The sequence below is a fragment of the Lonchura striata genome, chromosome 14 (genome assembly GCF_046129695.1).
Source record: "Lonchura striata isolate bLonStr1 chromosome 14, bLonStr1.mat, whole genome shotgun sequence".
Classification (NCBI taxonomy): Eukaryota; Metazoa; Chordata; class Aves; order Passeriformes; family Estrildidae; genus Lonchura; species Lonchura striata.
Window position 1 is genome coordinate 4,595,350 of NC_134616.1, and position 26,588 is coordinate 4,621,937.

The 26,588-nt window shown below is 42.8% G+C and overlaps 1 protein-coding gene across 13 annotated transcripts in view; it reads left to right on the forward strand.

Annotated features, from left to right (window-relative positions):
• LOC110477800 (uncharacterized) overlaps window positions 1–26,588 on the forward strand; it is an 84,602-nt gene that overhangs the window by 19,962 nt on the left and 38,052 nt on the right. For 9 of the 13 annotated variants that reach the window (XM_077786490.1, XM_077786493.1, XM_077786485.1 and 6 more), the window contains one exon: window positions 4,945–5,066. The exons of 1 other annotated variant lie outside the window; for it this stretch is intronic. In XM_077786490.1, the coding sequence (XP_077642616.1) occupies window positions 4,990–5,066 (77 nt within the window). In that variant the 5' untranslated portion in view covers window positions 4,945–4,989. Of the gene's footprint in view, window positions 1–4,944; window positions 5,067–9,094; window positions 9,263–26,588 lie in introns of all 13 variants that reach the window. 3 more of the 13 variants (XR_013340787.1, XR_013340786.1, XR_002466646.3) reach the window with 1 other exon arrangement.

A 26,588-nucleotide genomic window follows, 5' to 3' on the forward strand; every position in this document is an offset into this window, starting at 1 on the left:
GGAAGGAGAGAACACACATCGTGCTACCTTGCATAACAGAGCACCAGGGAGGGTGTTTGGCAAATCCCTTCTCTAATGAACAGCGAGGCAGCTGTTTCTTCTGCAGCTTAAAGTGCAGATGCTGATTGTCAGGAGAAGGGTTTTCTTTATCCACCACTGATTATCCGTGGCTGTATCTGGCTGACTGCTATTCCTCTAAAAATGCTGTTGAAAAGGGACTGGACACTTTAAAAAAAGAATCACTGCTGTGCCATAGGGGAGCTGTAGTCCTTTGTGGTTTCTGCTCTCTCTTTTATGATTATATACTACTGTTTCTGTTATCTCTATTAATTAATCTGTCTGCCGAAGCAAGTATTGCATGTTGAGTGATGTAGAGCAGACAGAAAACGTGACGTCCACAGTTTTTTGGCACAGGTTTGAACAAGTTCTGTCACCTCTGTGAGCTCTCTAGTGAGTTAAACCTTTGGCTCAAGTCCTTTTCTCGTGGCTACTTTGGGTCCACTCTCCATTTTAGCAGCCCTCAGCTCCAAGGTAGTTGAGTGGCAGAGTAGATTTTAGTATTCAGCTGGTTGTCTCAGTTCAGCTGGCTGACAGGTTCAGGACGCAGTACTGTGAGTTTATTGTTAATTGAATAAATTAGGAGCCTGTCAAACTGCTGTGCTTGAGCCTGTTTCCCTCATACAACTTGTGCTGGTGGAGTGCCTGGAGGTGGGACTGTGCTTTCCATGAGTGGGGCTTAATCCCCTCGCTCCAGGTCTTGTTGTGGTTCTTTTAGATATTATTTTATATATTTATATTAATTTTTCAAATTATTATGAGTGAAAACGCTGTGCAAGAAATATGTGAACATCGGAGTGGTGAGAGGTGGTGACACCAAAGATAACACACAGGATTAATCTGATCTAATGGCAGGAACAGGCAAATAAACACCAGGCTGCAGTAAGTCATGACCAAACTCTTGCAGTAGCACTGACGTGACTAAAGAATCTGTTAGAGGAGGCAAATGGAAACAGATGAGAGAAACTGGTGAGAGAAATTAGAAATGAAGAGTAATTCGGTTCTGAGTAGAGGAATAGCAACGGGGAAAATAGATCTTCAAGTCAGTGCTCTGCTCTTGAAGAGCTGAAAGGGATCAGAGGAGCTGTCTGGGGCAAGTCAAGTTCCAGGCAAGGTCACAGGAGTGAGGACACGAGGGAAACCCTGACAAGTTGTCTCAGCTCAGACCATTGCCCGTAGGAAACTCGGAGTCAGGGAGCACCGTGTGGGTAACACACAGTGCAACCCCAGCCCCAGACAAGAGGACTGCTGAGGATGGCCCTGCTCAAAGTCCAGCTTCCCTGAGGTTTGCCACAGGAATTTGCTTGGTGCAGAGCAAACAGAGCCACAGGCTGGGATGCTCAGCGTGGGCATCCCCTGTCTGTGTGCAGGGTGGGCTCTGCCCGGGGCCAGGCTGCCCCAGCACCTCCCTGCTGGGCAGAGCAGGGCACCAGGGCTCCTCCAGAAGGACTCTGGGGCCACCACTGAGCCTGGCACTGCTGAGGCTGCTGGTGGTGAGCTGGTGTTTGGCTCTATTTACTCAAGGTTTCCTCTTGGAATCCCAGAGCTGCCTCCTGGAGCAGCCCTGAGGGCACAGGGTGAGTTGGTGGCCACGCAGCTGCTTTGGCACCCTGGCCACGCTGGCACGGGGCAGTGCCTCCCTTGCAGGGTGCTGGGCAAAGGCTCTGACCTGGTGCCTCAGCTCTCCAAATATAGGGATGTTTCCCCATGAACTGCTCTCTGCAAAGCCAAGGGCTGTTAAAAGAAGAAGGTCTCGTGACTGTGTGGTACTTGGATGCCATGGCAATGTAATTAGCTGCAGAGCAATCTTACTAAAAATGTCCTTGGTGGAGGAGAGGACGGGGTGGGAGAGGAGGGATGCTAAAGGGGAGGAAGTTTCCAGACCCGTGGCTTCAGCACAGCTTGGCTGCTTCAGCCAAGTCCTGCAGCTCAAATGTGAATCCAGAGGTTCAGAGCACAATGTTTATTTACTACAGCGTCCACGTGGGAGAGAAAGCAGCACAAACTCTTGGAGGTGTTAAGGGATTATATAACAGCTTCCCACCCCCAAGCTTTTCCAAGCCTTTGGAAAATTTTATGAAGTATCTTAGGCTAAAAACCTTTTTGAGCTGCTGGATAAGTTGAAGCAAACTTCAGAAGAGTATTCCCATTACTTTTCGCTCGTTCTCCTATTTTCTCTTCAATGTTATCTATGGATCCAGGAACTCCCGGGCTGCCTAATCCAAAGGAGGCAGGCACAGGGCTCTGCATGGAGCTGGGAAAGCCTCGGTGCAGCAAAGCTGTGCTGCTGATTCCTTTATCTCTCTTGCTCTGCCAAACCCTCAGAATTTGGCAACCTGGGTCTTTTTATATCCGTTAGGCCTTTTTTGTTCCCTCCCTCATGACCTCCGTGGCTGCATTTGCCAAAAGTTCCCCAAATTCGATATGAGGCTGTGTATCAGCATCCACAGGGCAGATGCTCTCAGGCTGCTGAGTACTGAAGAACTCCAGAATATTGGAATTGTGTGAAGCATTTGGAGTTCAACTTGAGCTCTGGTGAGCTGGAAGTTGCTGTAGAGAGTCATTTCACCAAGTTTTGTTCTCAGCTGTGTCCTCTAGAGAGGAAGAAATCAGTTTCTATTGTTTATGGTTAATCCTATTGCGCATTTATATAAGCAATTATAGATTTTATTTTGGGGATAAATGAAGACTAGTAATAAAAAAGCAAGGTTTCACAGAGGTACATTTTAAAAATTAAGTGAGATAGTGCAGTGATGCAGTGGAGGGCGAGCTAGGATTTGGTGGCATTTTGGTGGATTTCTATATTCAGACATTATTCTCCTTTATTTGAATTTTCCTGCAGTTAGGACAAGGCACAGGCAGCCATGCTTTCCATCCTGGTGAATGGAACAGAGCTCAAGGAGCTGAGCTGAGATTGGCTTCCCCTGCAAGAAAAATTTCTCTCTGTCACCCAAATGATAATTTTAAAGCATGAAAAACTTTCATCAAGACAGCAGCATTTTAACTCCTTACATTTTACAACCTGATCTTTGCAGAGCTAAAAAAAAAAGAAAAAAAAAACCTGTTCCCTGAAGTTGTTCAGAGTTTGCTCTGGGTTGTACAAGTCTGTAAGGTCACCTGGATTGCTGCACATCAGTGTGGTCCCAACAGGGTGTTCTCGAGGAGACAACCAGTGCTGTGATTTAATCCAAATCTGTTTAATCACATATAATCCACATAACTCAAATGTGCTCGCCCACGATCCAGTTTCAGAGCTGTACTGTAGGGAGGGAAATCTTGTGTTGTCACAAGTCCTGCTGACATCAGTGGGGTTTCTTATTGATGCAGGATTTAGTGCTGGCACATGCAATTACAGCAAAATTTGGGGTTTAGCATATTTGCAATTTATTGTGTTTTTAGGAAGCTCTTGCTTGGAGGTGAGTGAGTAAATGAACTCTGGGCCACATCCAGCAAAATCTCAGACTGAAGAATTGTGCCAAGTGTCAGGAAAATCATATAATAATCTGATATAATCTGTGGTGTGATTAAAAAAAAACTGTAAAGGTTTGGTTTATATTTTTGTCTTATAAATGTCACTTGCTACAAATGAAAAAAGGACCTGTGCTTCCCTCAAGGCATTCTGTGTTGGGTCAGAAATGTTTCAACAACAAAACCCACAGGATTTGTCAGCATAAATAACACCCAGATGTTGTTGCAGTGTTGCTGGTTATGATTTTCATCTCCAAGATCCCAAAATCTACTCAGGTCCCATTACTGGGATGTGCACACAGCTCTGTGGACTTGGAGCCCTGCAACCCAAACCTGCATCCCAAATCCTGTATCCAAAACCTGCATCCACACCCTGCATCCCAAACCTGCACCCCCAAATCTTCATCCTGCATTTTCTAACCTGCATTTCCTAACCTGCATCCCAAACCCTGCATCCCCAAATCTGCATCCCAAACCCTGCATCCCAAATCCTGTATCCAAAATCTGCATCCCAAACCTGCATTCCCAAACCCTGCATCCCTAACCTGCATCCCAAACCCTGCATCCCCAAATCTGCATGCCAAATCCTGTATCCAAAATCTGCATCCAAACCCTGCATCCCAAACTGCATCCCAAATCCTGCATAAAAAAATCTGCATCCAAACCCTCCATCCCAAACCTTCCATCCCAAACCTGCATCCCAAACCCTGCATCCCAAACCTGCATCCCAAACCCTGCATCCCAAACCTGCATCCCAAAATCTTTTCAGAGCCAGGGGAGCTGTTAACAGCTGAGCAATCCTGGTGAACCGAGCCCACACAACTGTGCAAAGTAATCCCTAAAAAAATGATGGAAAGGGCAAAAAGAAAACACCACACTTTCCAACCCACTGAGACCCCAGCCAGGCTTCAAGGTAAATACTGAAATAAATAAATAGTGCATGATCTGAGAGGCTGAATCTGTACCCAAAACCACAGTTGTTGCTCATCCAGTGAAATAATAAATACAAGGTGAAACTTTTTTCATCTTGCAAGCTGTGTCACCTCTGGCACATTTCTGACGTGACTATTTTCTTTTTCTCTCTGTGGCCATTTTGCAATTTTCTCCGGGTTTGTTTTGATTGTAAATAGGCACACACATTAGCTAAAGCCAGATAATTTTCTCCTGGCCAGCTTTGCCAGTAAATCACTGAGCTATGTAATTGGGTTTGTATAAAATTATGCACTGCAAACTTGGGAATAAGTAAAACAGAAACAAAAAGTTGATTTTTGTAAATAGTACCATTTTTTTACATTCAGAACTTCTGTTTGACTCTGTTTTTCTATTCCCTATCATGATAATTCTTTACATCTTGAATGAAAATCCAGCTGCAGGATAAATTCAAGCAGAACTGATAATAATTTCTGGTTTGGCTTGTAGGTGGAGTTGAATGCAGTGGTTAACTGCAAGCAATATGTTCTGAAGATGATGGTGTTCAGACAAATACCCAATTTGATTCTGATAAATTGGATGCAAGACTTTGACCAGCATGAGAAGAACAGGTGAGAACCCTTGAGACTGATGCAGAAATAATCAGTATTTTGATGGTCAGGAAAAATATTGCTCCAGCAGCACAATAGATCTTCTATTAGAAACTCAAAATACTAATTACAATCTGCCTAAAGACTTATTATAAATGAAGTGGAGATGGAAACATGTTTATATTATGGGGAGGCTTATTTGCAGATAAGCAGGAAACCAGTCACACATCTTCACAAACATAATTTTAGCTGTTTTAATTAGCAGGTTTGCTTTGATTTAATTTAATTCAGCGATTCCTTCTATCTTTACTGACACATGTGCAAATAAAATGGGCTGACCTGACTCCTGACACGCCGTTTCCTTTTTCATTTCTGGATTTGTTGTTGTTGATTCCGGCAGTGTTTACGGTGGAATGATGGGGTCAGCACTTCCTCCCAGCACGGCCACAGATGGAGGGTGGGGATGACAACTCTGCATCTGAGGGGGCTTTTTTCCCCCTGCACTGCTGATTCCCGAGGTGCTGGATGTCAAAGGCCAGCAGGAGTCCCAATAACCTCCAGTTTCCAATTCTATTTAGGGTCGGAATGACAAAAAATAGAGGTTTTTTTGTGTGGTTGTGGTAAAAGCGAAGCGACCTTTTATTTGCTATAGAGCCAGACCCTGGCAAGAAACCCCACGTGTGCATCAGCTTTGGGTGGAAAAACAAGCTTTAAAGCTGTCAGAATTCATACATTTCATGTTTGGAGATTTGGTGGGTTTATTTAACAGTGAAAGTTGTTATTGACAGAATAAGAGCACAAAGTCCAGGCTAAAATCACAACATTAATACACTGACAAAACCCCAATCTGTGTTGACTTTGTTGAGCTTTTTGTTGGTCTGAGGGCTTGGAAAGTATTTTTTCTTCTTTATGTCAGAAAAAGCATTTGAGTACGCCAGGTGTTGTTGTCCCCTCCCTCTGCACCCTCCCTCTGCAGTCTCACAGCTCTATGATAGGTAATTAAAACAATCACTGAAACGTTTCAAAGCTAATGCAGCCTTTACTTGACTTTTAAAATTCCTATTTGAAGAAGAATGTTAAAATTAATTTGTATGTGGCTCAGCAAAGTGCTCTTTACTTGAGCAATGGACTTTACAACATTGCCAACAAAAAGAATGGAATTAATATTATATTTGCCTTTATCTAGGGTTATTCTGTTAACTGTTTTATACTAGAAATTAATTTCAATATCACACAAATGCCTGCAAGTCTTGAATGCAGCAGTTTTAGCATGCAGCCACAGCTCCCCTAGTTCATAATCGTGGTAAAAATAAGAATTCAAAAGGAATAAAGTTGCCAGGACAATTAAATGATTCTACCCCCAGATAATGGAAGGATGAAGTTTATATTCTTGGGCTGTAAAATTTGTAAGAGGGAAAAGTGTTATTAAAGAAGTACTGTGTGATTATTTTGAAAAGAATGTAATTTTACAAGTTTGTCTTTCTACTGAGGAAAAATACTTCGGAGACGACAGGATAGGAGCATTTTTGATGTGGAAACATTCCTCCATTTTTCTTCCCCTTCTCTACTTTTCGTATTTCAGTTCCCTGCTTCTGTAGGCCTTTGGAAGCCTTGTAATTCATCCTTTCTGGAATTCCTGGTCTATGGGACAGGATTTTATTATTAAAATAAGCTTTTTTTGCAACGTATTCTTTTTGATCCTTAAAAAACCCTTAATCTTTACAAATGAGTGTTTTATGCCCCTTTAAAGGGGATCCTTCTCCCTCCCTTCCCTCACTTGTCCCTCTTTGGGATTGGCCCTTCCCTGGCGTGGGCAGGAGTGGTGGCAACCACTGTGAGCAGAAAAGACAAGTTGAGGAATTTTTGGGATAAATGGAATAGGTTCAGGCTTTGAAAAGACTGATTAAAAAATGGAAAAAGCCAGGTAGGATGGAAGGTTCTGCATCTCCCTCGTTGGTGTGTGGGGAATCCTTGCCCAGTGTGGAAGTCAATATGTGAATAAAGGAAATGTTTTTACACGTTTACTTATGGAAATCTGAGAGATACCAGGAAACAGGGTGCAAACCAAAAATATCAATACTGACAAGTTCAAATAAGGACTTTTCACTATTAAATTTCAAATATACCACTATTTGTGCAAACATTTCCCATTTAGGAAAGAGAGCATAACCTCTGTTTTTGCTTCTTTGTGGACATTTTTAACTCCTTCATGAATGTGTCTAAATCCTTTTCTTCTAACCACACACAGGCATGGCAAACAAATTTACAAATGTGGATAAAAATACAACTTAAATCCTCATCTGCGTCCTTGCATCAACACAACTCAATCTGACAGTGTGTTTTTGCCAGGTGGAACAAAGAGCAATAAATTAGTTCTGAACATTTATGATCTTGCATTATAAAGACTCCAACAGACTGTGTTCAAAATCAATTGTCAGAGTGATGGGGATTAATAACTCTGGTTCTGTAACCTTTTCCATATCTGCAGCCTGGCTAAGGGCACGTTTCAAGATCTGCTGCCATATTTCATTATTGCAACCTCCGTTTGAAAGACCTTTTTGATGCTTAAAAAAAAGAAACAGATTAGGTTTTAGTAGGGCTGGATGAATAACTCAGAATTAATAATTCACTCTGTGAATTTTGCCTCTTATTCTGTAGGAAGACTGAAGAAAAAATAGTTGTCAAAATTTTTCTAGTGACTCATTGGGGTTTTTTTATTAATCAATAGTAGAAATCAGAATTCAGGCTGTGTTATGTATTTGTGATTGATCAGTCAGGTCGTATTGGTTTAATTCCCCAATTAATTGAGGACAAATACTAGAATAAATTTCATTATTAAATATTTGAGGAGATAGTTTTTAAAAATCCCTTTCCACCTTCACAAATACTCAAAATCAGGTTTGGAAAGATCTCTTGAAAGTAAAAATCTGAGTGCACGAAATTTGTTGGAAAGGAAATGCAAATTAGGCAGGACTGTGGCCAAGACAAGTTTATTACAAGACACAAATAAGTTTGAGGCTTCCATAAAGTTTTCCTTCTTACCTCCAGCACCTGTTTTGGGAGAAGAGTAATAAATATTGGGATAAATATGGGAGCGAGGTAAATGAAAGGTTTATTGAATTTCCCCAGCCACTGTGCTGTGTTTTGTGGGAGGGAAGTGTTTGATGTAAGTGAAAACCCCGTGAAGAATTGGCACCTTTTGGCTCTCTCTGCCTCCCAGCTGGAATCTTTGCATCCCACCCGTGCCAGGCTAAGAGGCATCCGTGTCTTCTGCATTTTGGTGCACTTTACTTTGCTTTCTTCCCAAATAGAGATAAAACAGTTAAATATTTCCCCAGCAAATCCCACATGTGATCTCCAGGGCCGTGCATACCATCAAACTGTCATTTCCTTCGATTAACCTTCGCCTGACCTCCCTCCCCCAGGCGCTTTCCCATCCCCTTCTCCTCCACTGGAGCCTGGTGCTCTCTCAGGTGAGTGCCTCTGTCACTCAGGAGCTGGACACGCTCCTGGGGAACCCACTGGAGATACTGGCATGGACAACTGGGCAGAATTTGACCCAAATTACTCAGCCCAGAGCTGGGCGTGTCCTGAAACACAAAGGAAGCGCAGCTCGGATAAGAGCAGGTGGAGAAACTTGAATTTTAAGAGTGTCTATTAAGTGTTTTATGCATATTATATAAAAGGTTCATGACTGAGATCTACAGGACTTTTCTGTTGTAACTCCTTCATGTTGTCAGGAAGGGCCAGTTCGTGGAGAAATAAAATCAGGACCAGGAGAGGGTCAGAGTTAACAAGTCACCTCCTAAAAACAGCAGAATTTTGAAATTGCCAGGGTTGTCTAATATCTCAATTTTTATCTACAGATAACAAGAAAATGAAAATTAGGAAGCCCAGAAAAAACAAAGCATTTCAAAATTATTCCTCCCTACAAAAATTTCAGTTATTCCAAACTGAGCTTTTTTTACCTTGTGGTTTGCAAGAAATGCTGATGTTTGTGTCATCTTGGGACAATTTAATTTTATTTTTTTGTCCTGAAATCCCTCTAGAGAGAACAATATGGAACTAAGATATTATGAATCCAGTCGGATCACACTTTGGGCCGACAGCAGAGAAAGCAAAGCCTACATTGAACCCATAACTTCTGCTTATGGAATAAAATATACTTGGGGATGGTAACAAAGGCCATGTGTAGTGAAGAATCTCTTCATCCCAAGGTAAGCTGGTACAGTGGCACTAGCTGAAATGAAGCACTTTGGTTCTAGGCTTAATTTGACTGTTAAATCTCATATTTTTTGCTGATAAAAATGTGCCATCAGAAGCTTCAACATCACATCAATTCCTATGGATGAGGATGGTTTATCCCTTAAATCAGTCTGTGATGTAGTAAATAGGTCAGAAAATTCCTCACCATTTCATCACCAGGAATAAATTACAGATTTCACAGGATTTTTGTAGAGAACCCTGGAAATATTTCTTTGGAAAAGACCTTTAAGACCATCAAGTCTTTTATTTTTTTCTGCCGAATCCCACTTTTTCTTTTTTTTTTTTATTATCCTATTAACACTTAAAGAGCAGAGTCTAAGTATGCAGCATTCCATGATTTCTACTCAACCCCTGAGATCATAAAACCTGTTGGAAAATAGTTTTAAAAGCAAGGAAAAATTTGCAATGTAAGATTCCTGTGCAAACACTGGATCCATTCCTTCTGCTGAGAGTATATAATCTATTTTTTAAGTTTTTATTCATGCTGGCTTTTGTTTTTCCCCCATTCCAGTGGGAATGTTACATTTATATGTTCCATTTATGAATTAGGTGGAAGCAGACATTGCAGATGGATAGTGAAGATTTTGGTGAGAATTTCCAGCACAGTGTGGTTGGTGGACAAGTAACACCAAGTTCTGCACTGGTGGGAACTGGTGTGACTGATTCAACTCTGCTTTAATTAACACCTAAAAAAATAATTCTATAATTCCACAGGGATTGTAAGAAAATCTCACTTTTGGAGTAAATGTGACCCATTATTTTCCCTGTTGAGTTTTTTCCAAATGATTCTCCAGAAAAAAAACCCAATATTTTCTGTGCAATCCTCCCCCAAACCAATCTGCAGTGACGGGGCTGTACTCACCTGCTGGAGTGGAGAATTTAAATGGAAGAACAAAAAGAAACTGAAATTGCCTTAGGGATTGAGGTCAGGTGAAGGTTAATCAAAGGAAATGACGGTAAAATGGCATTCAGGGCTCTTGGTACATTTTTAATCATTCCTCTCTCTGTCGCTCATAAAAGGCACAAAAGATGTCCAACTTTTTGCCATTGTATTTAGTTAAGGATGACTTCTATTTTTGTCTTGATTGTTTTAAAATAGCCTTTCTTTTTGATTTCTCTCGTAGATTTAGCTCCTGAAAACTTGCATTGCAGTGCCTTAAAGATGTGTGTGGGAAATTGGGAATGTGTGTGTGGGGGGAAGAAGAATGTTAAGAAAAGGGAGTAATTTTCCCCAGAATATCTCTCATTTTAACTTCTCTTTCTCAAGTGATAGATTTTGAAGGATTTCTAGAAGTCATGAGTTTAGGGAATAAATACTCAGGAAAGCTAAATATTCACATTATTACACAAGTGTCAAGCTAAGTGAAGTTCATGATTGCAACTACTGGAAACAAGAATAGTTTCTTTCATACTCTGCTATCTACAAGTTATTGTTCTGGTTTTAAATCTAAGTATTTTATATATATTTTTTGTAAAAAATATTAGAATTTTATTAGATTGCTATGAAATTGTAAGGTCATCTCTGAATTTGCAGGCTGTTGGTTTTATTCTGATTTTGTGTATGTGAAAAGGCCCCGTTTGGGATCTTTTCTTTCCCAAGTTTGGAGTGGTCACTTTATGCCCGTCACCTCAGATAACTTTGGCATATCTACAACAGGAACAGGAGCAACTTTATGTAACTTATAACTGCCCAAGGCAACTTTTAAAAAATGTGAGCAATGCGTTTTTTTTTTCCACCTCTGTATAGACTCCCTTCCCCCTGTAACACAAAAGGTCCTAAATGGGATGGATTAAACCCCAACAGCTCTTAACTGAGGTAACTCGGTGTAGCAAATGTGTTCTCCCTGCTCTTCCATCAGTGTTGTGCACTGAGCCCTTCAAATGATGCAGCTGGAGCTGAGCTTAGGTAGGACCTTAAGCCAGGTTTAGGCAAGACCTTAAGCCTTTGGAGAGGTTTAAAAAGACATCCCTGCCTCTCCATGTGAATTGTCCCTGCTGTGAGTTGCAGGAAAATGAGATTTTATGCATATGAGATGCTCCACACTTTGGGAAAAAAAAAAAAAAAAAAGAAATAGTCTGGAAGTGATTTCCCTGTGTGTCCCTGTGCTGGTGTGGCTGGGATTGCCACTGGGAACGTGGCACTTTTCCTCCAGATCCCACTTAGCAAGGGCTGCCACATGGATGCCAGATGGGCTCTTTGCCAGCGAGGAGGAGGAGGAGGAGGAGGGAAAGCCCTGCCCGCCCTGCAAACACTGCTGAGGCAAAGCCCATCAGGAAATTGGTGGAAAAACTGGGGGAAAATGGGAAATCGGTGTCAGAAGTTGTTGAGCACAGGTGGGGTTGGGCTGAGCTCGCTCCCAGGGACGGGGAGAGGTTGGACTCTGCTGCTGGGGCTGCAGAAGCTCCCAGCAACAAATGTGTGGTTTTGCAGGCACGGAGGGATGAGGAGCCCGGGGATTTGTGTGTCCACAGGGTCTGACTGGGGTTTTGTGCTGCTCTAGCAGTGCCAGTGCCAGGTTTGTGCAGGGCGTTTTTCAGCTCAGCCTCAGCCCCAGCAGCCAGAGCTGCCCCTCTAAGTCCCTGCCTGGCTAAACCTCGGTCCTGCTAACAGAAACCCAGACGGATTTTGGTGTGTCTTTGGCAAAACAGAAATATGTGTTTAAGAAAAAGAGCAGAATGTGAGAGAGAGCTTTTAAAATGAGAGTTGAGCACCTGAGTTGAAGGCAGCATTAACTGCTGACAGCTGGAGCACTCCTGGACTGAGGGAATGTGATTTTTCCACCTGGTCTAATGGAAGATGCCCCTGCCCATGGCAGGGGAGCTGAAACTGGATGAGCTTTAATGTCCCTTCCAAATGAAACCATTCTAAGTTTTTGGGTTTTTTTTAACAAACAACGTGACCTCAGAATTTTGCTGAAATAAATTCCAAGGAACCATAGCCAGCCCATATTTCTATTTTTAAAATCTCCAATAAAAATATTCAGTGTATTACATCCCTGCATGTCCAGATTATCCAAATCTTGCAAAGATCAAGTTGGTTTGAGCATATTTTTGCAGCTACTGGGACCATCACTCCCTCTTCTGCCCGTAGATCAGGGCTGCTTGTGAGGACAAGAAGTTATGATCTGAATGTAGCTGATTAATGGGTTTGGGTGTTTGCCATGTTGTAAAGTGACTGTGGGATAAAATAGGAGTATTTATATTTTCCCCATGGGTGGAAAGTGGGGTTTGTGGGCAGAAGTGGGGGTCTGGTGCTCAGTCTCTGCTGAAGTTGAGGTGAGGGCAGTGAAGCAGCTGAACTGAGGGGAAGCTCTGCCCGGTGTCTCGCAGTTTTTCAGGCTGGCTTTAACATCTAGTGCTGAATTACCAGCCTGAGAGGGGGGCTCAGGGTGAGGAACCTCACTGGAGCACCAAAGGAATATGATAAAATATGATGGAGGAACAGCAACCACTGATGGCTTGGCATTTCCTTTCACTCCCTGTTTCTGGAGAGAAACCTTCCATGCGAGCATTCTCAGGTGATGCCTTGGTTTCTGTTGGAATAAATTGCTTGTCTCAGTTTGATCCCTGAGCCTTTTGATAAAAATAATGTGATTTTGTGCCTTATTAGAAGCGTGGTTGAGTCCAAACCCTGGCAGGGCTGTGCTGGGTGTGAGGGATCAGGGCAGGTCAGGGATGTGCTGAGTACAGAGGCCCTGGAGGCTGCTGGCAAACAGAGGGTTTGTCTCTGGTTCTCTCAGCTTTCCACCTTCATTTTCTACCCTTTCACCAGCAAGATGCAGGGATGTTCAGGAGAAAATTCCCGCTGTTTAATTTAAGATGTCCAATTTAGGTTGCTCCTGGCTGTAACAAAGCACAAGCTCTGCTTGCTGCAAGTCTCTTCAGTTGCAGAGTCAGTTTTCCATTGGAGAAGAAAGCACAGTGGGAGCAGCTCCACATCTCAGACAGGGCTGTTCCCCTCCAGAGCTGTCACCAGGCCACTGGGCTCTCACTGAGCACCCAAATCCGATCCCCTGTGGGGTCAGAACCAGTCATTGAATGGCAATTTTATTGTTGAGGCAGCTCATTTTATCGTGAAGATTTCTGTGATAAATCCTCAATGCAAGCCAGGTTTGAAAAATAAAGGAGTCAAAGCCTTTGAAAACATTTCCAAGTGGGAGAGTTTCACAATGAGCTTGGGGTAAAGCTCTTTTTTCACCAGATGCTCAGTTAGGTGGGAATAATCTCCACGATAACCTGCTGGCTCATCACTTCTCCTGGTGCTCTGTCCCATTGGCTCTTGCAGCTCTGGAATCAGTGAGCAGCAGAGGGCAGCCAGCTCTAATTTCAGATTAGGGGAGGTAGACCCCCTTGCTGGGGTCATTTGTTGTATCATCTGAAGTTAATTTAACGCTCAAAATAGAGACAAACCGGTTCTGAGGGATTTTACCCTGAAAATGCCCTGGGAGCAGCCACTCCCTGCACTCTGCTGCAGGAGGATGGAATCCAGGAGCACCTGGGCTCCACCCTGTGCCAGCTGCTCCAGGAGGACCTTGCCTGAGCAGTGGTGCCTCCAGCCTTGCCCATTACCCTGTGATGCTCTGGAGGAGAGCATCAGCAGCCAGGACATTTCTCTGTGGGGCTGGTTTAGAAACAGGAGCTGCCTGGAAGGAGATCTTTGCAATCAGGGAGGTTCTCCCTCCTGAAAGCATCAGAAATTTGGGATTTCTGCTGTCTGGGCAGCCCTGAGAGGCTTCGGACCATTTGCTGAGGCCACCTGTGTTATGGGTTTAGAGGATGTGTCACTATTTCACTCTGGCATCCGTTCCAAGTCCTGATTCTGTGCATCAGTGTCTTTCAGATGAAGAAAGTGAAATCCTTTCTTGCCCCTGGTGTCTGAGTAAATTGATATCAAATTCTCTAATGAAAAGACAACTGTTGTCAGCAGGGGCAAGCAACAAGAAAATCTGGGACAGGAGGTAACTTCATGATGGATTCTACATCCTCAGGGACTTTTTAAGCTCTGAGGATTAATTTTCTATTATATCCACGTGTGGGGCTTCCCTTAAATACACTTTCACTAACAACTTAATACTTTTTTCAATTACAGTACCATAAAATGCTACAACTTTTTTGACATTCTGCCACTTGCAGGCCAGAGCTTTCATCACTGTGAGCGTTGTTCCTGCTTTTTACTTTTCTTACACGAAGCATCTTTTTGGTCCCCCACTGAAGCCATGATTTTGTGGAGAAAAATAAAAAAAAACAGAGAAAAAACCCCATGGGAACTGAACTCCTGCAGGGATTTGCACTCCATAAGCTTGATCTGAAAATCCCGATGGACTTGCAAATGCTTCACATGTGTCTCTTCTCAATATTTTATCTCAGTTGCCTCAGTTTACTTTATCACTTTTTTTAAGATTTCTTTTTAAATTTTTCATTTTGCCATCTCTATTTCCTGTACAGCAACTGTAAGGATGCTTTCAGACAAATAAAAAGGGTATTTTTACTTGTCCACATGCTTGACTGTGTGAGATAAAGCCAGAGCACCAGAGATCCAGAATTTCCTGCAGTGCATCAGAATTTCATAGTGCATCTAAAAGTGAATTGCTCAGGGTGTGAGCCAATGGTTTATCAAGAAGGATTTGGATAATTACAGGTTACAACCTATTTTAGGAGAGTGGTCAGTAGCTCATTTAATTTGGAGTTCTCCACCTGGAAGTGTAAGGAGTTGGAGAAGGAAAAATAGTGTGAAGTGTCTGAAAATGAGCTGAGTGCTGAAGGGAAGCTCCAGCGTTGGTGGGGCTGTGTTCCCCTTTGGAACACTGATGGATCAGTGCTGTGGGGTTGCTTCTGGTAGAACAAGGCATGAGAGGACTTCTTCACCTGGGAACTCACAGAACACTTTTGGTTTTGCTGGCACCAAGGAGAAAGGATGCCCTGATTTCACAGGACAGCTCAGAGCTCTGTAATTTTAGGAATACAACCCCTGTTACCCCCAAGTAAATAAATATTTTTTAATGTTTTTATGATTTTATAACAAAGAAAAAAAAGATGTCTTTAATGTAAATACATTATTTTACAGCAAAATATTACTAAACCAGGACAAGATTAATTGAGAAGTTAGAGGTGATTGAAGAAGGAGCTTGGGCAGATATGGAGATTTCCATGGGAGAGCAGAAGGCTCCTTGTGCAGGGACAGGGCAGGCAGGGACAAGATGCTCTGTCTGTCCCCCAGCCAGGATGGAATCATGGAATGGTTTGGGTTTGAAGGGCCTTGAAATTCATCCAGTTCCACCCCTGCCATGGGCACCTTCCACTATCCCAGGGTGCTCCAAGCCCTGTCCAACCTGACCTTGGACACTCCCAGGGATGGGGAGCCCACAGCCCAAAGGTTGGGTCAATAGAAGTGTTGGAAAACGAGGCTGCCCAGCTGCTCTTCCACATTTTCTGTCTCCTTCAGTGAGGAAAAGAGGGAAAAGCCTTTCTGACACAATGTTCACAAGGGACACGTCACCGAGTGTCAGCGCAGGGAACATGAAGTGATCCCAGTTAATCTTCCCTGCTTCCTTCTGCACCTCCATTTTATAAACTGAAATTGGCAGGGAATTATGGCCACAAAACCTGATTTCTGCCTCAGTTCTGCTCCTCGGCACAGAACTACCTGACAATTAATATTTGTGTATACCTTTTGAAATCTGTGACCTTTGGGGAGTTGACAGAGCTATAATATTGGTCTTTGTGTGCTCGCCTGGCTTTTAAAGTCCCTGCCTGGTGGATGTAAGTTCAGTGGATACAGATCTGAAACTTGATTTCCTCAGTATAGCTGCATTAGCATTCAGCTGTGGGTATGTAAGATAATAGTATTAAAAGCAACCTTCCATCCTGTTGTCATGGATGCAGCACAGCCCAATCCTGGGAGCACTACACCACCAGTCTTTGTACAATCTCATTTTTATCTACAAATTTTGATTTAATTATACCAGAAATTCTGCAGCCCTCTATAATATATGATTTTATTTTCCATTTCAAGCATAAAAATGTAAGAATTGAGCAGCTCGAGCTCTTTGTCCAGCGCTCTATTTTTTTTTTTTTTTGCATTCCAAGTATCTGTCAGTATTAGTTATGAGACTGTGTGAAATAAGTAGCCATGAAAGATGCCTGCTTTTATGACAGAATGAGTGGTTTCATGAATTTTAAAGGAGCACATTTGTATTTTCTGTTCTTGAACTACACGGGCTACTCGCAAATATGACAGAAGATAATTGTTTGAGGAATTATGACGCCTTTCAAGATTTTGCGGGATATTACTATTTTCATAATCTTTCATTTATCAGCTTCTGCGGCTTGATTTATTTATGGGTGTAATTTGGAAATTAAAGTACTCCCACTCTGGCAGCAAAGGTACACGTTTGCTCGGTGAGGCTGGTGCTCCCTCCCCTTGGGAAGATAACGAATGTGCTAATTTCTGTGTCAGACACCCGAGGAAGGTGGCAGGGCCGGGGACAGCCAGGTGTGATGCTGGCCCACGTGAGCCTTGGGATGAGCGGGGATTTCAATCTCCAGCAGCACCCATGGCACCAGGCAGAGCGTGTGCTCCGTGTGTGAGCTTTTAAATGAAAGCATTGTTAGCAGGGATTTGGTGTGAGCCAGTAAAGGCTTCAAGCCCTTAATTGACTCGGGAAATCTTTTTAGTTGTGATTAGAGGGACAGATACTCAGCTGGTGAGGACTGATGGCGCTCCGTTGAATCAATTTTCAAACCCTGTCTGGAGTCAATGGAGCAGGGCTCATTTATAACCCTGTACCTGGCCTGTTATTATAAAAACACATTCCAAGCCTGATATCTGAGTGCTACAGTAACCTTTTATCAGGGAGCTGCTTGGCTCAATTAAAAAAATTCATCAAAATCAGGGGTAAAATCCTTGGGCTAATAAATTCAGTGGCATGAGCTATTTCCATTTGGTTGGGAATTTAAGTGTGGAAACCTATGGCTGTGTCCTGGTTGCTTGAAAGCTCGGTGATACTTTCATATTTAGCATAAGGTTGTCTCCTTAAACACTAAAATGAAGCATCTCTATATCTATATGAAGCATCTCTATATCTGTATGAAGCATCTCCATATGAAGCATCTTTTAAAGACTAAATGAAGCATCTCCATAGTCTTTTCTGGTTTAGCCTTGAAGTATTTTTATTTTTTTTTCCCTTGGCAATATTATCTCACTTTCCATCCCGTGATAAGTGCATAGAAGGATTTTATTTTATGGTTAAAAAAAACACCAACTCATCTGGATATCTTTCTGTAATAAACTTGTCCCTAACATCTGAATATTATCGCTGAAGATCCCCTCTCGAAATTCTGTGCATGCCCGTAATTAAACTGCTCTGAAAGGTGCAGTCAGGAGAGCCAGGCACCAACATTATGGAGTGAAAATTAAAGAGGCAAAACATCAGAGTGTCTACTGTATGTGCCTGCTGTTAGACACTCAAGCATGGAGAACAGGATACACCTCTATGGATGGATGGCTTTCCTTATTAAAAAAACACAGTAGGACTCACAGTAGGGGAACACACTAAAACAAGGCTTTGTAGTAATTTCCTTGAAAGAAATTTCCCAAGATAGCAACTTAAAAAAGCTTTTAATCTCACGACTGGCTCTATAGTGAGTTTTACTGGAGCTGGGATAAAAAAAAGGCCGTTAGATTGCAGCGATCTGGTAGAGTTGGTCTGAAGCCTCTTCCCTCCCAAGAAAAGGATTAGGCTTGCCTTGCACCAGAACAAGGGTTGAATAGATTGATGTGATTCTGGCATATTTAAGAACCTTAAATACATATCTCTCAAGCCTGAAATGATGTGGGAAAACAGAAGTCCCCTTTCCCAGCTGGAATATTTGGCCAACCACGCTGCCGTGCGACACCGAGCCGATGAGTTAGATCAAGGTTCCTTCTCCATGTCTAAATTTGAAACCACTGTCCCTCGTGATTTTGAGCTGATATTTTATTTTGGGTCTCTGAGCAGTGTCCTTTCCCACTTGGGAGGAACATAGAGTGTTTCTCATAAATTCCTGGAGAAGAATCCAACAGGACAGTGTCCTGCAGCATCTCGTGCTACTCTGAGCCTACAACTCCCTCCCTGGGATTTGCCAGACCTGTTGTCTATTCTACATGATATTAAACATGAAAGTAAAGGAAAAAAAACCCAAATCTGCCTAAATACCCATCTAAACCTGCTGGAAGGCTGGCCTGTGTGTTATAGTTACCTGATAACTCTGAAGCTGCTGTGGCTGAAGCTTTGTGCTGCTCTTGGTGCTGGTGCATGTGTCCAGGGCCACACTCTGAAGTCCTGTGACTTCTCCTCAACTTTCTCCTTCGCTCTTTTGGTGCCGTGGCTGTGGGGAGGTGGTCCCAGGGGTTTGGGAGAAGGGGCTGGAGGCTGGAGGTGCAGCCCCACGCTCCCTCCAGGCAGCCCCAGAGTGCCCAGCACCGTGTGTGAGCATCGGCGGAGGAGAGGGAACATCTTGTACCTATCTTGTGTCAGCAAGCTGAGAACAGGCAAGGAACATGTCTGATAATGTGTTTCACATTGAAATAATTAAAGAGAATTGTTGCTGGAGGGAAATGTGCCTTTAAAAATTAACCCTGACATCTCTCCGACAATTTGGCGTATTACAAGAGATCCTTTTTTTCCCTCTTCTTTTTTTTCTTTTCTCTTCTTTAGTTTTACTAAACTTCATATGCATTTTTCAGCACTTTGGAAAAGGCAGAGCCTTTGAAAACTTCCCTGTATGAATAGTCTATACTTATAAGAGCAGCCCATCTATTTTCCACTGAACTACTCGTAGGACTGATGTTTAAAGGAATGGGGCTGAAGTAAATGACACGTTCTGCAATGCCCTGGAGCCTCTGCTAGTTATTATTGTTTGAATCTCTGTCTTGATTGCATATATTGCAGTCTTCTATCACACAGGGAGCCAGTTTTGAAATCTGAATGTTGTTCCTCAAATAACCATTGAGCAGCTAGCTTTATTATTTCTTCTTACGCTGAAAAAATATCCTTGGAAATTGAAAGTAGTCATTTCCATAAAGCACTCAAAGTTTAAAAATGTTCTTTTTGAAGGAGCTGGAGTATTTGAAAACAAATGTTAATGTCTATAAACGCAGTATTACTTATTTTTTTAAAATTCAAGCTGTGACAACACCAATTACATTCACATTTTTGTCATCTGTAGGAAGTTAAATATACAGCCAGGTATCAGTGATTAGGAAGTTTGGCTTCACTATATCATGGCTATAAAAGTTATTTAGTGGTTGAAGAATTGTGCAACTTTTTATTGGGGTGAGTTTCTGTATTTTCTGTTCTCCATTCGATCATAATTTATTAGTCCAGGGGTAGGAAATGCTGGGCTTCTCTCCCTTTGTTTATTTACTGATTTGAAGCTGCATTTCCAGCCTGGAAAAGGGCACAGAAGGTGGCAGGGCTGGTGAGGATGCTCAGGCTGCTTTTCCTCTCCGATGTGGCTGGAGCTGCCATGGGAATTTTCCAGGCTCTTTCCCTGTGCTGGTCACCAGGAGGAACCTGAGGGTGTTATTCCAGACCTGTGCCTGGAATTCTGCAATTCCCTGGCCTGAGGAATGGCTGAGGTGCTGCTGAGGCATCCCTGGCTTTCAATTCTGCAACCAACAAAATAGGCATGCAAATTGTCCTTCAGATGCTGCAAAGTCTTTTTCTTTTCAACTGTTTCTTCTTTCTTTATTTATTTGTTCTTTTGAATAATGTGTGACCCAATGGGAGGCAAACACAGAGCACTGTACGGGGGCAGGAGCACACTTTTAATTTATAGCTGCAGTTTCCAGGTTGCAGGGCAGATTCCTGGGTGACACTTTCCATCCTGCAGCACCTCAGTCTGGGGTTTACACTGGCAGAATCACCTTGCAGAAGCCAAATCCTCCTGCATTTCTTAGTCAAGAGATTCAGACTCATATTTCCTCTTCCCTTTAACTTTTGAAAATTTGGTGATCTTGGGCACGATCCTCCAAGATGCTGAGAACCCCTATGAGCATTTAACCAGGACAGCTGATGGTTTGTGATGTTTCCTATGACTGGGTGCTTCCTTGGTTAAATTTGCAACACAAAATGCTTTAAAAACACTCCTTAAAAACATTTTTCTTGGCTTGGGAAAGATTTTTGCCCTTTTTATGAAGCCAGCAGCTGAAGAAGTATATGTTATCTGCTGGGATATGTTCTATAAGCCTGGCTGTACACAATATTACTGGGATGTACTTTTTGGCTATTAAGGGATCATTAAAAAAATTAAAGTCCTCACAATTTACAATATTTTCCATTGAAATAGCATGTTAACACATTTCTTTAATCAGTGTGTAACTGTCAGGGGAAAGAACAATTCATCTAGTATATGCATACATTAGGAAAAAAAATTATCAGATTTAATTTTATTTGTTTTATATTCAGGGCTTTTTTGAAGGAATTCCTGCAGGGAAATGGTTAATCTATTTTTAACTAAAGCTTACTTTTGTAATCTATCCAGTGCTTAGAGTTCTGTCATTGATCTATGATTTATGTGATTTAAACCACCTCTTGGCTGTAACATTGGTTTCTATCCAAGATGCTGAGCTGAATACTAATTACGAGATCAAATTTATGCTGTTGGGCTAAGCAGCTGAAGGAGCTTTCCATGCAGGACTCCCTTAAACCACGCCACCGTTGAGCATTAGTGGAATATTTGGTGAGGGGGATGGGGGAAAAGCTGGAAAAGGGGGAAAAAAAATACAGCAAGAAAGCTGAAGTGTCCTTTGAAAGCTTTATTTTTAGTTCTCTTGAATGAGTGCACAGAGCTGGATGCAGAAATTCAGTGTGTGAATATGCACATGGGGCTGTTTTTCCAGCAGAATCTCACTAATTCCCCCTAACGACTGGGAAACCCACTGAGAAAAGCCAAATGGCACCAGCGAGCAAACAAATAAATATGATTGAGGAGATTTTATTCCAAGATGTATTTTATGCCTTTATTTTGACAAGTATCACGTTGTCAGAATGATTTATGGTATTTCAGAGCATACCAGTAAATGCACTGTAGGATGGGTCCTTACAGGAAAAAAGTCTGGGTAACAATAGCTTTGCTTTACCTCTCCTTCAAGCATTTTTGCTGAGAAATCAGCCAAGAGCACCAATTTTATAGAAAACATGGGTTTTCTTCAGTAAGAATGAGTACCAGTTCTATTCTCCTGCATCACCTTTGCAAAGGAGGTGGGGATGGCAGCAGAAAAGGATTCAAAACCTGCTCCAAGAGCTCAGAGTCCAAACCCCAGTCTGAATAAAAAAAGACATTTCCTATTGGAATTTTATTGATTACAATGATTTCTGAGAGGAAATGTGTTCCAATACACCATTTGACTTTCATCTCTGTTGGTGTAATGTTGAGGTGTTTAGTTTTGATGATGCTGTAATATTTTAGCATGTTCAGGATTCTTGTAATTTTTGTTTATTTGTTTATAGTGTTATTTTCCCGTTTCCCAATGCTTTGCCTTATATTTTGTTCCAATTGGGCAACTGGAACATTTTCAACCTCCCACTGCACCTCATTAAAATGGAACATTTCCATAAAATGCTTTCCCAAATTCAACTTCGCCGGAATCACTTTAGGAACCTTTTCAGAGATATTTTAAGAAATATTTAATCTTCCTCACGGAGGAAAATACTGGGATTTCTCACAGAATTCCAGGTTGTGACCATTTCTCCTGCCTTTTTAACCGGGGAGTGGCGTGTCCTGGTTGGAAACACGGCCTTGGCCAGGATCAGGGCATGGGGGGTGCCACAGACACAGAGCAGGGGAAGGATTTGGATGCTCTGCAGTTTTCCCTGTGACATCCCTGTTGCCACTGGGGAGGATCATTGCCTGGAGCCCCGTTTGGGGGCTGTGTGTCCCCTCCCCTGGCAGAGGTTCCTGCAGCCAGCAGGTCTTCCCTCTCCAGCCGTAGGAGGCCCTTTAGTGGGGAATTACTTTCCTTTTATCCTTATTCTTGCTCGCTTTAAAAACAGAACCCAAAGCAAATAAAATAAAAAAAAAAAAAGGGAAACAGAAATAAAGTAAACAGAAAACCCTGAAGAAGTTTCTTCCAAGGGTAATTTTAGACTAATGACCTCTGGTTGTGTATCTATTGCCCATGATCTTCCTCATTTATTCTTTCTCCCATTTCTAATGTGGAGAAACTCATATTTCAGTTAGAAATTTTCCTTTTCAAAATTATATTATTTATAGTCCACTTGATGTCATACTTGCTTTTAATGTGCATTGTTATAAGCAATTTGAAATGTGGAAATAATCCACATTGTGCAGATCTGGGGAAAAGCTTGTGAATATCCATATGCACACGTGATGCTGAAGTGGGATGTGCATGGGGACAGTTTTATTAAGAGGTGCCACAGTTCATGATCCCATTTGTGTGTTTTGCTGTCCTGTGATGCCATCCTTACCTGCTCTCTCTGTACCTACAGCAGATTGATCCCTAAATGCCAGCAGTCTTAGCAGAATGAATTTCCTCACAGGCTTCAGTCTGCACGAGGGACATTATTAAAAATCCTGGATGAGCCCAGGGATGCTGGAGGACCCCCACGTTGTGGCTGTGATTGCAGTCAGGTCACTCTGGCAGCTGACTGGAACCTCTGGATGTGAGACATTCCCTCACCAATTCTGCAGGGAAATAATTTGCACCCTCGGTGATGTTGTTGATCTTGAATGATCTGAGGTAAAACAACAGAAACGAGGATGGCTCTGGAGTTAATTGCTGTCATGGTCGGGGGGACTTCAAAGGGATGCTTTTACCAGAAGCCTCATTAAATGGGTTGGATGTTTTGCTGTGCTGAACAGGTGGCTGGAGTGCTCCAAAGGGAAGCGTTTGAAGATGGGAAGCACCTCTGGGATTCTCCGTGCCCACGGAGCTGCCGGGGCAGGGAGGAGCTCCAGCAGAGGCTCCCAAGGGATGGACATGCTCCAGGAGAGCCCAGGCCACCCCAGTGGGGTCTCCATGCTGAGCAGGAGCTGTTTCTTTGGAGCCTTGGCTGGTGGGACTGGTGCTGTGGAAGCCACACGGGGCCTGTGTGGCCTCGGGGCTGTGGCTGTGCCCATGGGCAGGACTCTGGGTGCCATGGCATCCTTCCTTCCTGCACCAGCCTTGCCCTGACCTACACTGCCTCTTACACAGCTTTCATAGAGCAAAAACTCACTGAGGAGAAGAGAAATCCTCCATAAACCAGGATAAAGTAACATTCTAGAGGAAAGATAGACAATATTCTGAATATAGATATATATATATACACACATGTATGCACACATGAAATATTTGTTCTGTTTTCATTCTCTGCAGCAGAACTGTTAAATTCACAGTTATGGGTTTGGCAGTGAACTGAGGGGATTTCAACTGAAATTACAGAAACTAAAATCGTAGAGAAGTAACACATCTCTGTGCTTACACCTGGGTATCTAAAATGTGATTTATGTCTGATACATAAGCAGATATTTTGTATATCTTCATATATAGATCAATAGTACACGATAAATGAATTTATTTCCTCAGTCACAGAACTATAATAGGATGGTTTGGGTTGAAAGGGACCTCAAAGATCATCCATGGGCAGGGACCTTCTGCTACCCCAGGTTGCTCCAAGCCCTGTCCAACCTGGTCTTGGACATTTCCAGGGATCCAGGGGCAGCCACAGCTTCTCTGGGCCAGGTAATCATGCCAGGGGAAATCCAGATTTTCTCTGCTTCCGTAGGGATGCTCCCTAATCCCACAGATGCAAAATTGACAAGTAAAAGGTTTGAGCTCAGCTCAGGCTGCTGAACACTCAAGATGAATGCTCACACCACACAAATCAGGTTTTTGCCCTTGGGAATCCATTTTTCAGCAGCACCCAAAAACTGCTTTTCCTCAAGTTTAAATCCCAGCAAACAAAGAGCAGGGAAATCCAAACCACATCAAGCATTTGGGATGCCCTTCTTAAGGAAGTAGCAGCCCTGGAAGAGCTGAAGTAGCTTTAAAGCACTGCTGGGTTTTCATGGAAAATGATTACAAGTTCAGAGATAATTTATAAAAGAGCGTAGGAGCTCTGTAGTTTCTGCAAAGCAGTGGAAATTAATAAAACCCAAGGCTGGCTATTAGATAAACCCGAGCAGACAAAGTGTGTGTAACTACCCGTAGAGGGGCTGACATGATGAATGATGATGGATCCAAAGCCATCTGAAGTTTTTTAGGAATAATGGCAGCATAAAGTCATTTCTATAGGGTACCTAAAAGTGCCTGAAACAACAGTATATTGAAGGTTGCATATTATGCTAAGAATGACAATTATTTATGATTGGAAGATGTCTGGGCTGGGATTATCAGTTTTTGTAAAGCTTTTCTCACTTATTTAATTTTTGATTTAAAGATCCATCCAGAGATTTAAAAAAAAGGGCTGAATCCTAGAATTATCCTGCAGAGAGAGTAAATACCCTCTCACCTCAGTGCCTGGTACCACACAGGGGTTTTCTTTCTGGAGGAATGAATGTTTTCCTTGGGGAACCACTGGGGAGAAGCACCTGAGTAGCAGGAAGGAGTGTGGGCAGCAGCTCAGCTCAGTTAAATCCAGCTCTGCTCAACTAAACTCCATCCCAGGACTGGCAAAGAAAAATCCTCTTGTGTGGTGCCAGTTGTGTCTAGTGAATTTTATATTAGTGCAATTGTAAGTGTTGTTGAGTTTGCTCTTTGGAGGGGTCTTTAAAATGCTTTTTTTAAAATTTATGGTCACAGCAGGTGTGGCTAAACATGGCAGCTAAAAAAAAATAATGGGTGCAAGTGTAGAGAATGGGCAGAAATGTGTGTAACCACCAGGGGCATACATGCAGGGGAGTTTTAGAAGTAAAATGCCCCTTCTGCAGAACTGCTGCCTTCCTGCTGTCTTTGTGCCTCTGAGTGTTCTTGTCCTGTTCAGATGAGCGAGAGGTTTTGATCACAGGTTTTTCTGAGAGTACAACAAACACAACCTGCCTTTGTCTCAGGTTTAAAAAGAGAAACTTTTGTGCCATGCACAGATTGATTTCCAAAACCTGAGGGTCTCCAGCTTTCCCTAACCTTTGCTAACACACTGCAGCAATGTATTATTCTGTGAGTATGTTGAGTCCCTTAGGTCTGTAAGAGCCTTTGAGACAGAGCTGATTTTTTCAGCGTTGACTGTGGAGATTTGTGACTTCAGATGTGAATGTCCTTTTCTCAACCCTGCTGCCAGTGACCCACTGCACTGCAAGTGTCTCACATTATAAAGTGCTTATTCACAGAGGGCTCTGACCAAGGCTATCTGGAGGGTGGGAGATGCTTTCCTGGCAATGGGATGTGAACATCGTGGGGCAGATCTTCAGCTGGGATAAAAATCCTGCTTGGTCTCTGTGGCTCAAAGGACGTCTGTTAATTCATGTGGAAAATTCGTGACCCCAGAGAGATCACAAAGTTCAGTGTCCTTGAGCAAGTGCCACACTTTGCAGTCAAGATCAAAATGTCTTTCTCACTTGAATTCCCTTACATTTTAATTTTCCTGAAAGTCCTTTAAATTATTTTATACTGAAACCTACAGTATTATCCAAGCTAACTTTGAGGAATGCTCTGGGTGTTCTCCCTTTCTCTTTTACTAAGTTACTGAATTTCCACACTGCTGGGAATATGGAGCCTTGAAAGCTCACCTGGCTCCTCTGCTCATGGGCTGTGCTCATCCTGTGCAGAGGCTGAGCTCTGGCGTGGCCATTATCACCAAAACAGCCATCCAGGGCTTTATTTGGTTATCCTTGAAAGAGCCTCAATCTTTGATTCCCAATTTAGTTACATCAAGTATTTGAGGAAAGTCTCTTAGCTGGAGGATTTTGGGAGCTGGTTTGCCTGCCAGAGGTGTGCTCTGGGTACTTTTCTCTTGTGTTTTGGTGGTGAATGGAGAGGTGGGATTGCCTTGTGCTGGAGCAAATGCCCTGGGCAGAGGGTTTGCAGATCCTTGGCTTCTGTGCAGGGCAGCCAAGCAGCCCCCAGACAGTGCAGCTTTCCTCCTCTCCTTTGGAGAGCAGCAAGGCACTTGGAAAAACAAATCATCTCCTGGCACAAAATCTTTCCTCCCTTGCTGTAGGAGTTTTTGTCTTCTTGTTGGGGCTGATGTTGTGGTTGTTCACCCCTCAAGGCACAGGTCATTTGCCTTGAATTCAAACCAACAAACCCACGAGGGGGAGGTGCTGTGAGGGGAGCATTACCCTGGGGACAGGAGGAAC